This window comes from Erithacus rubecula, assembly GCF_903797595.1.
Source record: "Erithacus rubecula genome assembly, chromosome: 22".
Taxonomy (NCBI): Eukaryota; Metazoa; Chordata; class Aves; order Passeriformes; family Muscicapidae; genus Erithacus; species Erithacus rubecula.
The window spans coordinates 1,065,039-1,077,109 of record NC_136674.1 but is presented as its reverse complement, the minus strand read 5'-3'; the positions used below and the strand labels follow the sequence as shown (position 1 = coordinate 1,077,109).

General features: G+C 58.0%; 2 protein-coding genes across 2 annotated transcripts in view; one reads left to right on the top strand and one right to left on the bottom strand.

Annotated features, from left to right (window-relative positions):
- Window positions 1–12,071, bottom strand: part of MSI2 (musashi RNA binding protein 2) — a 296,757-nt gene that overhangs the window by 64,537 nt on the left and 220,149 nt on the right. The window lies entirely within an intron of this gene.
- On the top strand, window positions 1,719–7,931 carry CUEDC1 (CUE domain containing 1). The gene is given in 11 exon segments (XM_079325336.1): window positions 1,719–2,059; window positions 2,061–2,069; window positions 2,543–2,670; window positions 3,459–3,576; window positions 4,835–5,033; window positions 5,509–5,592; window positions 6,329–6,409; window positions 6,842–6,935; window positions 7,067–7,125; window positions 7,418–7,488; window positions 7,696–7,931. Coding segments are annotated over 10 exon segments (1,104 nt in total). The 5' UTR covers window positions 1,719–1,795; the 3' UTR covers window positions 7,486–7,488; window positions 7,696–7,931.

Genomic DNA, 12,071 nt, shown 5'->3' with positions numbered 1-12,071 from the left:
GGAGGTGTGTACCCTGTGAATGTGTTACAACTCAATTTAATACGTGACTAAACCAGCCATGCAATATTGCAATTAAAGTATAATTCCAGAGGTGTGAACAATGCGGGCTCTTTGCTGGGAATGAGTCAGGGGAGCGGAGGAGGAACTGAGCAGCAGTGTTTTATTAATTGACTCCAGCGGATTTATTTGTCCTCAGTGAATAGAGCCGGGCAGAGCTGTCGGAATTGTTCCTGCTCTGCTCGCACAGCGCTGCTCCAAGCCTGGCTCCTGCCAAGCTGATCCTGGGGACTCGCAATTACTGGGGTGGAGACAGCTCCTGGCTGGGTGACCAGTTAAATGGATATTATTAGTGAGCAGGAGAGAGCTGGGGGCTCCTGGTGCTGTTTGGAAATGGCCCCTTGTGCCTGACAGTAATTGTCCTGCTGCTTTTCCCTGGGTCCTGCCCTGCCTGGGAGCAAATTCCACAGGAATTGCCCCCTGGCACCCTGCTCAGCCCAGGGACCCTGTGTGGGACTGGTTGGGTGCTGTTGTGGTGCATCCAAATGCAAATGCTTCCCGAGTGACAAAAAAGCCAGGGAAGGAGAGCAGAACGAGCCTGGAGCAGGAATCATCCCCGTGGTTCCTCTGGTACCGAGCAGAGCAGCGCTGTCCCTGGGGATGAAGGTAAAGCAATGTGGCAAAAAGCGAGTTCTGCCCTGGTTCCCATGAGTTCCCCATGTGTTGCAAGTGTGTTTTGTTCTCAGCAGCCCCTGGGAGCCCCGGGAACCTTGGAGCAGCTGTGGGCTGGCACAGAGGCTGAGCACTGGGGACAGGGCTGTCACACACGGTCCTGCTGGGCAGGGGAGAGCCCAGGTGACCTTCAGAGGTGACTGCTCCTCTTAATGGCTTGGAATCTGATTATACCATTTCGCTAAGAAATGTGCTTGGCACGTTCTTCTGCATTAAATAACATTTAGGGACAGTTATCCTGAACTCTCTGCCTGCCGCTTAGGAAAAAAACCTTTGAAAATGATATTATGGATCAAAAGTGTTCCTGGGGTAATTCCGTTTCAAACAGTGGAGTTAATCCAGAACTGAATTTGGCCCTGCATTTTCAAACGAGAAGCAGTAGCTGCATAATCTGTTTATGGTTTTAAAGTGAATGTTAATCTTGGATTTGGTGGCTTTTCCAAAGGGTCGATTTGCCGTGCTGCAGAGCATTTTAGCCCCCTGCCCTGACACTCTCTGAGCCGACTCCATGTTTCATTTTAAAGAGTGATTTTCCTGTGTTTATAAATACATGTCAAACCTGGAAACGTTCAATCTGGGCAGCCCTCAGCAGTGGAAGTAATGCCATTTTTCTTGCCTTGCATTTTGTTGGTACAGCTCCTGGCAGGGCGCATCCACGCTCAGGGGATGGCTCAGGGTGTGGTGGGATGGGTGGGATGGATGGGATGGTGGGATGGGTGGGATGAGTGGGATGGGTGGGATGGGTGGGATGAGTGGGATGGGTGGGATGAGTGGGATGGTGGGATGGGTGGGATGGGTGGGATGGTGGGATGGTGGGATGGGTGGGATGAGTGGGATGGTGGGATGGGTGGGACAGGAACCAAACGTCCCCTGCTGACACGGGGGCACCCTCTGGGTGCTGTCCCACGGTGACCCTGGTGACTTTGCCCGTGTCCCTCCGCAGGTGGGAGGATGCAACCGCGCGCCGGCCGCGGGGAGCGGGACCCCCGGCGCCCACCCATGCTCCCGGCTGGCAGCCCCCCGTGAGGAGGGGCCCGGGCACAGCCCAGCCCCCGCCGCCCCCGCCATGACCAGCCTGTTCCGCCGCAGCAGCGGCGGCTCCTCCGCCCAGGAGCTCAACAACAGCCGCCCCGCCAGGCAGGTGCGGCGCCTGGAGTTCAACCAGGCCATGCAGGACTTCAAGACCATGTTCCCCAGCATGGACTACGACATCATCGAGTGCGTGCTGAGGGCCAACAACGGCGCCGTGGACGCCACCATCGACCAGCTGCTGCAGATGAACCTGGACGGCAGCGGCTGCGACGACAGCTCGGACTCGGAGGACAGCATCCCCCCCCGAGGTAACCCCCCCCCCCGGGGGTCTCCTCTTCGGGCTCTGGATTCCACAGTCTCATCCTGCCTCCTCCTGCCTGGGCACGGTGCTGCTCAGCTGCTGCAGGCTGGCAGAGGTTTGAGTGCCCGGATCAGCTGGGCTGCTGCGCCAGAGATTATCCTGGGCAGTGCTTTAGGCTCAAGGAAAGTGCTCTACCCTCTCTCCCTCAGCCCAAAACACAGCAGAGATGCTTCTGCTGCTGTCAGAGACACTCCCCAGGGCTGTGTGAATCCAAGGAGAGGCTCACTCACCCTCTTCCCTTGAAAGCAGTACCTCCAAACTCCACCAAAACCCCCCGTGGGTGCAGGAGGTCCGGTGCCAGCAGGTTTCCCCATCCTCCCTGCAGCAGCATTCAGCCCGTGCCATCCCTGCTTTGCTGCTGCACGTGGAGCCCTGGCTCGCTGGGGTCCATTTCCCTCAGCCCACCCTCTCACCCCGCAGATCTTGGAGCGGACCCTGGAGCCGGACAGCTCGGACGAGGAGCCCCCTCCCGTGTACTCACCCCCTGCCTACGAGAGCCACGCCCTGGGCAGCCGCTACCCCCGTGCCCCACCCACGCCCCCGCCCAGGTGAGCCCTGCCCCGCCCAGCTCCTGCTCCTGGGGCACCCGGGCCAGCACACGGGGCTCAGGCTGGCCTGGCACGGCCACCTGGCCCTGCTCCTTATAGGGTGGAGTGAGACAAAGCCAAGGGAGATGAATGAAGCTCACAGCTGGCTCAGAAATCCCTGTGAGGGTCTGAAACACGAACAGCTGAGGGGCCGGAAAGCTGCTCTGGCAGCGGCGTGTGGAATGGCAAGAATCAGCCCCTGGGGGCAGGGAGCACTCAGCTCTGCTGGAAAACACCAGGTGCTGGGCAGCCAGGCCCTGTGCTGGCTCCTAACCCACACCTCAGCTGGCTCTCACCTGTCCCCTGGCAGCACCACTCTGCCTGCAGGTGTGGGACAGCAGGGTGAGCCCTGGGCACCACTGTGCCAGCTCCTGCTCCCTGTGCAGGCTGGCTGTGACATCTGGTGAGAGATGTTTGTCAGCTTTGTGGGCAAATCCTGCAGTGCTGGGGCTCCACCAGGCTGGTTTTGGAGTCTGAGTGAAACAGGGAGGAGAAGGAAAGGCCACCATGCAGAGTTGCAGTGTAGGGCTTGAAATGCAGCTCCCAGAGACTCCAAACACTGGGAAAACCTTCCACTCTCCAGAGGTGATGCTAACACTGCAGGTTCAGGGATGTGCTGGGGTTTTGTGGTTTCCAGCCCTGCTGGTGGAGCTGGGCAGGCCCTGCTGTGCCAGCCCCTGTGCCAGCCCCTGTGCCACGCTGCCCTGGCAGGTGTAGTGGGTTTCTCCTCACCTGTGCTTGCCCTGCAGGACGGACGTGCCCGGCCCTGGCAGCACTGGGCACTACAGGAACTGGAACCCGCCGCTCCTGGGCAACCTCCCCGAGGATTTCCTGCGCATCCTGCCCCAGCAGACAGCCAGCACACAGGTGAGCCTTGTGCCTGTGCCCTGCCAGCCTGTGGAGCTGCATCCCACTCCTCAGCCACCCTGAGCTTGCAGCATCAGCACGCTGGAAGCATCTGGGTACCAGGTGTGCACTAAAAGTTTTGGAGCGTGTCCTGTTCCAGGGACTGAAGTGGGCAAGGTGTGAAAGAGCTCTCAGCAGAGCTTTGATATTTTTTCTGCCATTATCCCAGTGATTAGTGTCAGAAATGCCACTTGCTGTAAGCACATAATATTTTCAATTTTTTTAAAGTCTTGCCTGCTGCTCTGGTGAGGAGCAGAAGGAACAGTAATGCTCCTAAGGAAAGCAGCACTGCCAGGGCATTTGAGTGCTGCTGCAGTGGAATTTGGGTGGAAAACCTAGTGCAAGCCAGAGAATTTGCCCCTAGGAAATTAGAGTCCATGTGTGCTCCCTGCTTGTTTTAAGCCACAAGGTTTGGGTGCCAGCAGCAGGCAGGCAATGGGCAGCATCCCATGGGGAATGAGCAGCCCCAACACGTGTTGGGCATCCAGCTCAGCTCCAGGCACACCACAATTTGGGGCATTCCTTGGCCCTTTGCTAACACAGGAACCCCTAAATGGATCCAGCACCTTCCTGGCATGGTGAGGGACTGGGGGCTGCAGGCACCCAGCTCCTCCCTCCTGTTTCATCTCCAAAGGCAGCCTGCTGTGTTTTCATGAATGATTGCCCTGCAAGTTGAGCTCCACGGGCTCTATTACCTTTCTGGGAATAGGAGCGTGCCAATTCATTTGGGCTCAGGGGGAGGAGAGGAGCAGCTGCCCTTTTCTTTCCCCAGTAATTGTGTGCTTTTGCTTTTTATGGCTCTCTGTGAGCAGCTACAAATCAGATAAATATTGTAGGCAGGGATGAGGCAGTGCTGCAGCGTCTGTGCTGCTCCCCAGGTGTGAGGTGTGACTGCCTCACAGTGCAGGGACGTTTGTCAGCAGGACATGGCAGACTCTGCTCTCTAGAGATGGGACAGAGACCCTCCTCATGCCTCCACACCACCACGTGTCTGTGCCAGCCTGCAAAAGGAGCTCCTAAAGGTTCCCATGTGGGATATCCATCCCCTCTGCCCTGTCCCCCTTCCCAAGGGCCAGCGATGCCCTTTGTCCCTTTTCCCCTGGGCTGTTGGGTAGAGGAGGGAGGGACCCCTCTGTGTCCAGCAGTCCCACCGGGGCCGGGGGTGTAGCAGAGGGGCAGAGCTGAGCCCGAGGTTGGCACCCAGCCCGTTTCCCCGCAGGGCTCGCAGGGCTGCCGGCAGCCGGGGCCGCGGGGGCCGGGGCCGCGGGGGCCGGGGCCGCGGGGGCCGGGCTCGCTGGAGCAGGAGCGCCGCTGGAAGCAGTACCTGGAGGACGAGCGCATCGCCCTCTTCCTGCAGAACGAGGAGTTCATGAAGGAGCTCCAGAGGAACCGGGATTTCCTGCTCGCCCTGGAGAGAGGTGAAAAGGGCCTTCAGAAACTTGTTTGGGTGTGTGCCCTGCTGTGACACTGGCTGCATTGTCCTGCCCGTGGGGTCAGGGCTTGTGCCAGTACAGGTTATGGCCAGGCTGGTGGTCTGAGCTGCCCCGTGGACTCCTGCTCTCCTCCCCCTGCCCACCCCTCTGCAGCATCTCTGACAGAGTCCATACCAAGGAGCTTTGGAAATGCCCTCTGAGCCCTCCCCAGCCATGTCCCTGGTGCTTTGCAGGGTCCTGCCAGCACTGCAGTCACTGCAGGTGGCAGGAAAACCACGGGTATGCTTGTGGTGGGTGGGCAGTTCCTCTGCTGCTGCGGGCTCCCATCAAAGTGCTTGTGCCCCAGCTGCCTCCCTTGCCAGCAGCCTGTCCCTCGGGGCTGTCAGGGGAGAGGGGAGCAGAGCCATGTGCTCTGCCTCGAGGCTCTGATCGAGCGGGCACCGCGCTTTTTGCTTTTCAGATCGATTGAAATATGAGTCAAAAAAATCCAAGTCGACCAGTGTTGCTGTCAGCAACGACTTTGGTTTCGCCTCCGTGTTATCAGGTAACTTCCAAGACACATGTGATCATTGTCCCTCCACAGCAGGATCCCCCACAGCTCCTGCATTCCCATCCCTCTGCCCAGCTGCCTCCAGAGTGTCTGTGGAGGGAGGAAACTGGCTGATCCTTCCCTGCCTCCCTCCAGCACAGGAGAGGAGCTGGTGGGTCGTGGGGATGGTTGCTCCTGCCCTTTCCACATGGAGGTATTCCTGCATCCTGCCTCCATCCAGCCCTGCCCTCCTCCCGTGCCTGGACTGGAGCAGAGGATTGTGCCTGGAGGCATAATGACTGTTCTGAGTAATCCTGATTAACCTCGGAGCAGAGCAGCTGCCCAGAGTCAGAATTAGAGCTGGTGTCTGTCGATGGCCCCGTGTGGGGCTGGGCAGCCTGGCAGGGCTGCAGCTGGGCTCACAGACCTGGGGAACAGGGACATGGCTCTGGGGGTCTCTGCTTCCCTGAGTGAGCTGGGCTTGCTCCTGATCCAATCCCCAGAGCACAGGCAGAGCCTGGGGGAATTTGGGGCTGCTGACCCTGGAGGGAGCAGGGTCTGAGCACAGTGAGGGTGTGCTGCCAGCCCACGGCTCTGGAGTTGTGGCTGCCCATCCAGAGCCAGCCCCACATGCCAGCACCCTCATCCCACCTGCTTTTGCCCAGCTCTGCCCTTTGCTGGAGCTGGGATGGGGTGGTGGAAGTGATTTGTCCCCTCAGCAGGCCCAGGTGAGCAGGTGTTTGCCTTGCAGGTGACGTGGCTCCCTCTGTCCCCGGCGGGGCCGTGTCTGATGATGCCTTATTCCGAGACAAACTCAAACACATGGGAAAATGTGAGTGCAGTGCAGCCTGGCAGGGCTGCAGGGCAGCTGGCACTGGGGTGGGCAGGGGGAGATGGTACCTGGCACTCTCCCAAACTCACCCTTTCTCTGAGAAGTCACCACAAACTTTTCCCACCACATACTGGACCTTGGGTGGCCTCAGCTGGGCTGCAGGCACTGGGGACACTGGGAGGGGTGGGTCAGTCTGGGAAAGGATAGTCATAAACATCCCAGCAAAAGGGTAAAACATCAGCACCTCCCAGCAGGGACCAAGGTGTCCCTGTCTCCCTCTCTGAGTCTGGCAAGCCCAGCGTTTGCCACAAATCACAGGGTGTTGGGGTGTGGGTGGCTCTCACACCCCTGGCCCTGCCCTGTCCTTCCCACCTCCCATGGCAGCTTTGGGAGGGTTTTTGGGTGAGCCCCTCACCAGCTGCTTCCTTCCAGCCACACGCAAGAAGCTGTTTGAACTCGCCAGAGCCTTCTCCGAGAAGACGAAGATGAGGAAATCAAAAAGAAAACACTTGTTGAAGCACCAGGTGTATCCTGAAAGGGGCTGTGGGGCAGGGGGGGGGGGCTCACTCTGGAGTTCCTTTGGCCAGAGGGGGGGCTGGGAAGGGTGACTGGTGCCATTCTGGCCCCAAACCAGGTTTTCCTTAGCAGAGGGTGCAGGATGGGGACAGCGGCTTCCACAGCAAATCTTCTGGATGATGTGGAAGGACATGCATATGGTAAGGAATGCTGTGCTGGGTGTGCTGTGCTTGGCATGGCCATGGTGCCTGCCACACCACCCCAGGGCTGCCTCAGATGTGAGCAGAAATACCCCTGTGGGCCAAAAACCTCCACCCAGTGTTCTCAGGTGTGTTCTGCTAGAACCTCCCCAGGTCCCACTGGGAATTCTGTCTCTGAGCAAGGAAACCCTGCCCTGGGGAAAGCTGGGCTGCCTCCCCTGGAGCTGGGCAGTGGTGCAGCAGTGCCCTGGTGTGCAGCTGGCCACAGCCCCCACCTGCCTCTGCCTTTCAGATGAAGATTTCCAAGCACGGCAGCAGCAGCTGCGGGAGGAGGAGGAGACGCCGAAGGAAGGGCAGTAAACGGTGAGAGGCACCTGGGGATGGATGGATGCAGTGGGAATGGCCCAGCCTGGCTGGAGGTGGAGCCACGTGCTTTGGGCTGGCCCAGAGTGTGCCCAGGTGGGGACAAGCCCCATCAGTGGCCACAGGTGCCATGGTTGGGGCAGCCCCCGTGCTGGCACTGTGTGGCTGAGGCTGAGCTGTTCTCTTTCCCCCTTCCCCTCCCTGCAGGTCCCAGCACTGGGGTTTCTTGCTGGCACAGGACGTGCACGAGGCTTCATCAGGAGATGGCTGAAAAAGGAGAAACCCACCCAACAAATCACCCAGATTTTGGCTGTTCCCCTCTGCTGCTGTACTCCTCTGAAGTACAAGTATCAAAGTGAGGCACAATGTTTTCTTACCGGTGGTTTGAAAACAACCCTTCCTATCCAGCAAATCAGCCAAAAAAGAAAAAAACAATAAGGAAAGAACAAAAGTGGGCAGCTGCTGCAAGCAGAGCCAGTGAGCTCAGGCTGGGGAGGAGCAGCCCCACCTGAGGAGGAGGGATGATTCAGTGGTACTAACGAGGATCCATTCACACGTGGGGTCTGCTTGGCCAGAGCACTCCTGAACATATCTGTAGTGGTCTGATGTAACCTCACTCTGCGCACACCGGGACAAAAACCACGTGAGAAAGGGAAGCTAACAGCTGTTGTCTATTATTGCTAGGAGTAATGAGCAGAGATTCAGATCAGGTAATAGTCAAATAATATAAATTGTTTATAAAGGAAAGGCCTTCTTTTCCTAGGCGTTTCACTTTGAATTAAACCTTTGCCTTCGGCATTGCTACAACTGCCTTGAAGTTGGGAAGCTTTGTGCTGCTGCAGGGCAGCACCAAGGGCTGGATTTCACACGGGTTTAACCCTCACTGATGGAGCAGGACACGTCCCACCAGGTGTGTGGGGTGCTGGGGGTGCTCCTGGAGTCTGGGAGCTCCAGGGATGCCCCCGCTGTAGGTAAGAGGCAAAGCCAAGCCAGGGCTTGGCAGGGCTGGGGAGTTTGTACCAGGGCTTGGGGGCACTGCTGGGTTTGGTGAGGGGCAGGAGCAGAGCCCCTTCCTCGTGCCCACAGCACCGGAATCCTGCAGCTCTCGGAGATGCTGTCGGGCTAAAAATAATTACACAAACAAATTCCTTCGCTGTGTAAGTAACGAGTGACGAGCGTGAAGTCAGAATTCGCTCCCGCCAGCACATTTTCTTCTCCTCTCGGCACAGCGCTCCCTGCCAAATGCAGGAGGTGGCTCTAGACGCGCCTGTTCCACTCTCTGGCTCCCGCCAAGCAGCACAAATGTCGCAGGATTGGAGCTGTGAAGGCGGCAGACGCGGGAGCCTCAGCCATCAAACACTCACGCAAGTGTTTGCCCTGCCTCTCCCAGCAGGGTTTGGTAACAAAAGTCCCCGTTGCAGGCGCTGCCTCCCGGCAGCTCCTCTCCAATCCCAGCGCAGCCCCAGTGCCTTTGAAGTGGACGCCAAGATTTCCTCCCCCGCCAGCGCTGCAGCTGCTGCACCTGCTGAGCGCTGCTGCCGCCCCCTCCAGCCATGGGGAGATCGGGGCATCCCCTGAGCTTCACTTTCTGCTGGTTCCTGGCCAGGGCAGGGCTGCTTGCAGGTGTCTGGGGCTGCAGGCTCTGCCCCATGTCTCCGTAGCACGCAGCTCTCCCGCAGCAGCAGCGCTCAGACCAGTTCTGGGGTGCCAGGGCTGGATGCAGTGGGCTGGGAGCAGCCTGGAGTGCCAGCGAGCTTTGAGTTCCTAAATCAAAGCAGCACAATTCCCACCACACCCAGCCCATACCAGTTTTGGTGTCCTCTCCTTTGCTTTTGAAGGATTGGAGAGCGTGTCCCGAGTCGTGTCAGCACAGTGGCAGGTTAGGGTCATCCCAAATCATGCATAGCCCTGCTCCTGGTGGTGGGCACAGCTGTCAGGAGGTGCTGCAAGGGCACAGGATGCCCCAGGCTGCTCTGCCCTGCCCAGGGTAGGATGTGGGTCTGGAGGAGCACCTGGCTCAGCGAGCGAGGGGCTAAGGGTGAATCAGGGAACGGAAAATCCTTTAGACCCCGGGTGGGACTCCCACTGTGAGAGTGCTGAAGAGAAGGAGGGGCAGCTTCCCTGCCCTGTGCTGGCCCTGGGAGTGGGGGAATAGGAGGCTGCTGTTACTCCTTCCCAGTCCAAAGCAGCTCTGCATATTTGGAAGAAAATCAAACTTGGAAGTGGATCAGCTTGTCACCGTTCCAGCACCTCTTGGCTACCGAGGGCTTCGGTCCCAGCGAAGTTTCCATGAGCACAGGAAGCACCGAGGGGTGGGAAGGGAATTCTGCTCTCCCAGAGCACCAGCTGCTGGCAGGAGGGCTGGGCTGGCCCCTGCAGGGTGTGGGGACAGGCTGGGCTGCAGGGATGGCTTCAGCTTTCCTGGGGAGGCTGCCACAGGGCCAGTCCTGCTGCACTGCTGGCCCCAGCAGCATCCAGGGCGAAGGGGGGACACTGTCCCTCCCCTCAGGCTGCTCTGAAGTGACATGTCACCTCATGTCTCACCTCTGAGACCCTGCCAAGCTGTGCTGGAGGAGCAGTCCTGGGCCAGGGGCTGTGAATGGGACAGGGGACAGGTGGGTGCCAGTGCTCAGCACCAAAAGCACCGTGGCCACCCAGGCCTGGCACAGGCCCCTGGGCTTGGCTTGGCCACCACCACCCAACAAGATGCCCTTAAACATCCCAGGCCAGGCACAGCCTCTGGGTGATGTCACTCTGTGACAAAACACCTTGGAGGCACAAAGCATCATTTTAATGGAGATGGAGAGGGGCTGTTTCTGTGTCCTGTAAAAAACAGAAAGTCAGGTCTAAGGAGTGGAAAGCTTGGGAGCCAAAATGCATTTCTTACATAAAAATGTACAATTCTCAGTGATGTTTGTATCATTTCTCTACAAAAAGGTTTCAAAAGAACAAAAACAAACTGATCTGTGATGTTTGTGAGTGTGGCTATTTTAGAATTTATTTCCATAAGTGATTTTTTTCTTAAAGATGTTTAATAGTAATTCCTGTAATAAAGTCCTGTTGTACTCTTAACACTATATTTTTTAAACACTCTGTATTTTTCCACTCTTTACATGGGGAAGAAGAAAGAAAGGGGGCTGGGGAGGGAAGGGGCAGCTTGCAGGGATAGCACAGAATCCACCTGTCCTGCCCAGCTGGAGCAGTTCCATTTCCTGGCAGGGTCGGAACTTCCCAGCCTCACGTGTGGCTCAGAAACCTTCCCTGAGAAAGAAAAGCCTGGAAAAAGTCAAGGAGTTCTTGCCTTAAATGTCAAAAGCACCAAAAGGCTGGAGAAAGCCCGGCTGCTGCCTTGGGAATTGCAGAGCTCAGAGCCTGCCCAAGCCTGGAGCAGCTCCAGCAGCTCCGTTTGGAATTCTCCCTCCGCAGGGACGCGGGTTTTGCTTTCCGAGCGGCGTTTTACGGAAAGCAGCAGCTGAGAGCAGCGCGGGGCTGGCTGGGGATGGGGCTGGAGGTGTCGGAGCCCGGGGGAGCTGCTGGAAATGCAGGGAAATTCCCTGTCCCTTCTTTCTGCAGCGGCACACGGAGCGGGGCTGAGCTTTGCCCGCCCGGCTCATTCCCGAGCGAAGGGCTGCACCTAGTGACCAGGAGAGCTGCGGGAAGGGCTCACACGGGCCTGGCTGCATTGCACAAAAACCCTTCATAAACCCAGTTAAAACATACAGACTGATCCCGGGTGGTCACTGGGGCTGCTGGGGCTGCCCGGGCCGGGATCACTGATCCCAGTGAACACTGGTGATGATCCCATTGCTGCTGATCCCACTGGTGCTGAACCCATTGATGCTGAACCCACTGGTGCTGATCCCACTGCTGCTGATCCCATTGATGCTGATCCCACTGCTGCTGAACCCACTGCTGCTGATCCCATTGCTGCTGATCCCACTGGTGCTGATCCCATTAATGCTGATCCCATTGCTGCTGAACCCACTGCTGCTGATCCCACTGCTGCTGATCCCATTGCTGCTGATCCCATTGATGCTGATCCCATTGATGCTGAACCCATTGATGCTGATCCCATTGCTGCTGATCCCACTGCTGCTGAACCCATTGCTGCTGATCCCACTGGTGCTGATCCCATTGATGCTGATCCCATTGATGCTGATCCCACTGCTGCTGATCCCACTGCTGCTGATCCCATTGATGCTGATCCCACTGGTGCTGATCCCATTGATGCTGATCCCACTGCTGCTGATCCCACTGGCGCTGATCCCATTGCTGCTGATCCCACTGCTGCTGATCCCACTGGCGCTGATCCCACTGCTGCTGAACCCATTGCTGCTGATCCCACTGGTGCTGATCCCATTGCTGCTGATCCCACTGCTGCTGATCCCATTGCTGCTGATCCCACTGGCGCTGATCCCATTGCTGCTGATCCCACTGCTGCTGATCCCACTGCTGCTGATCCCACTGTCCCCTCTCTGTCCAGACAAGACCCAGCGCCAAAAGACGCGGGACTTGATGAACCTGGAGGTCGGGATGGGATTGTCAGGATGGGATTGTCGGGATGGAACTGTCGGGAGAGGACT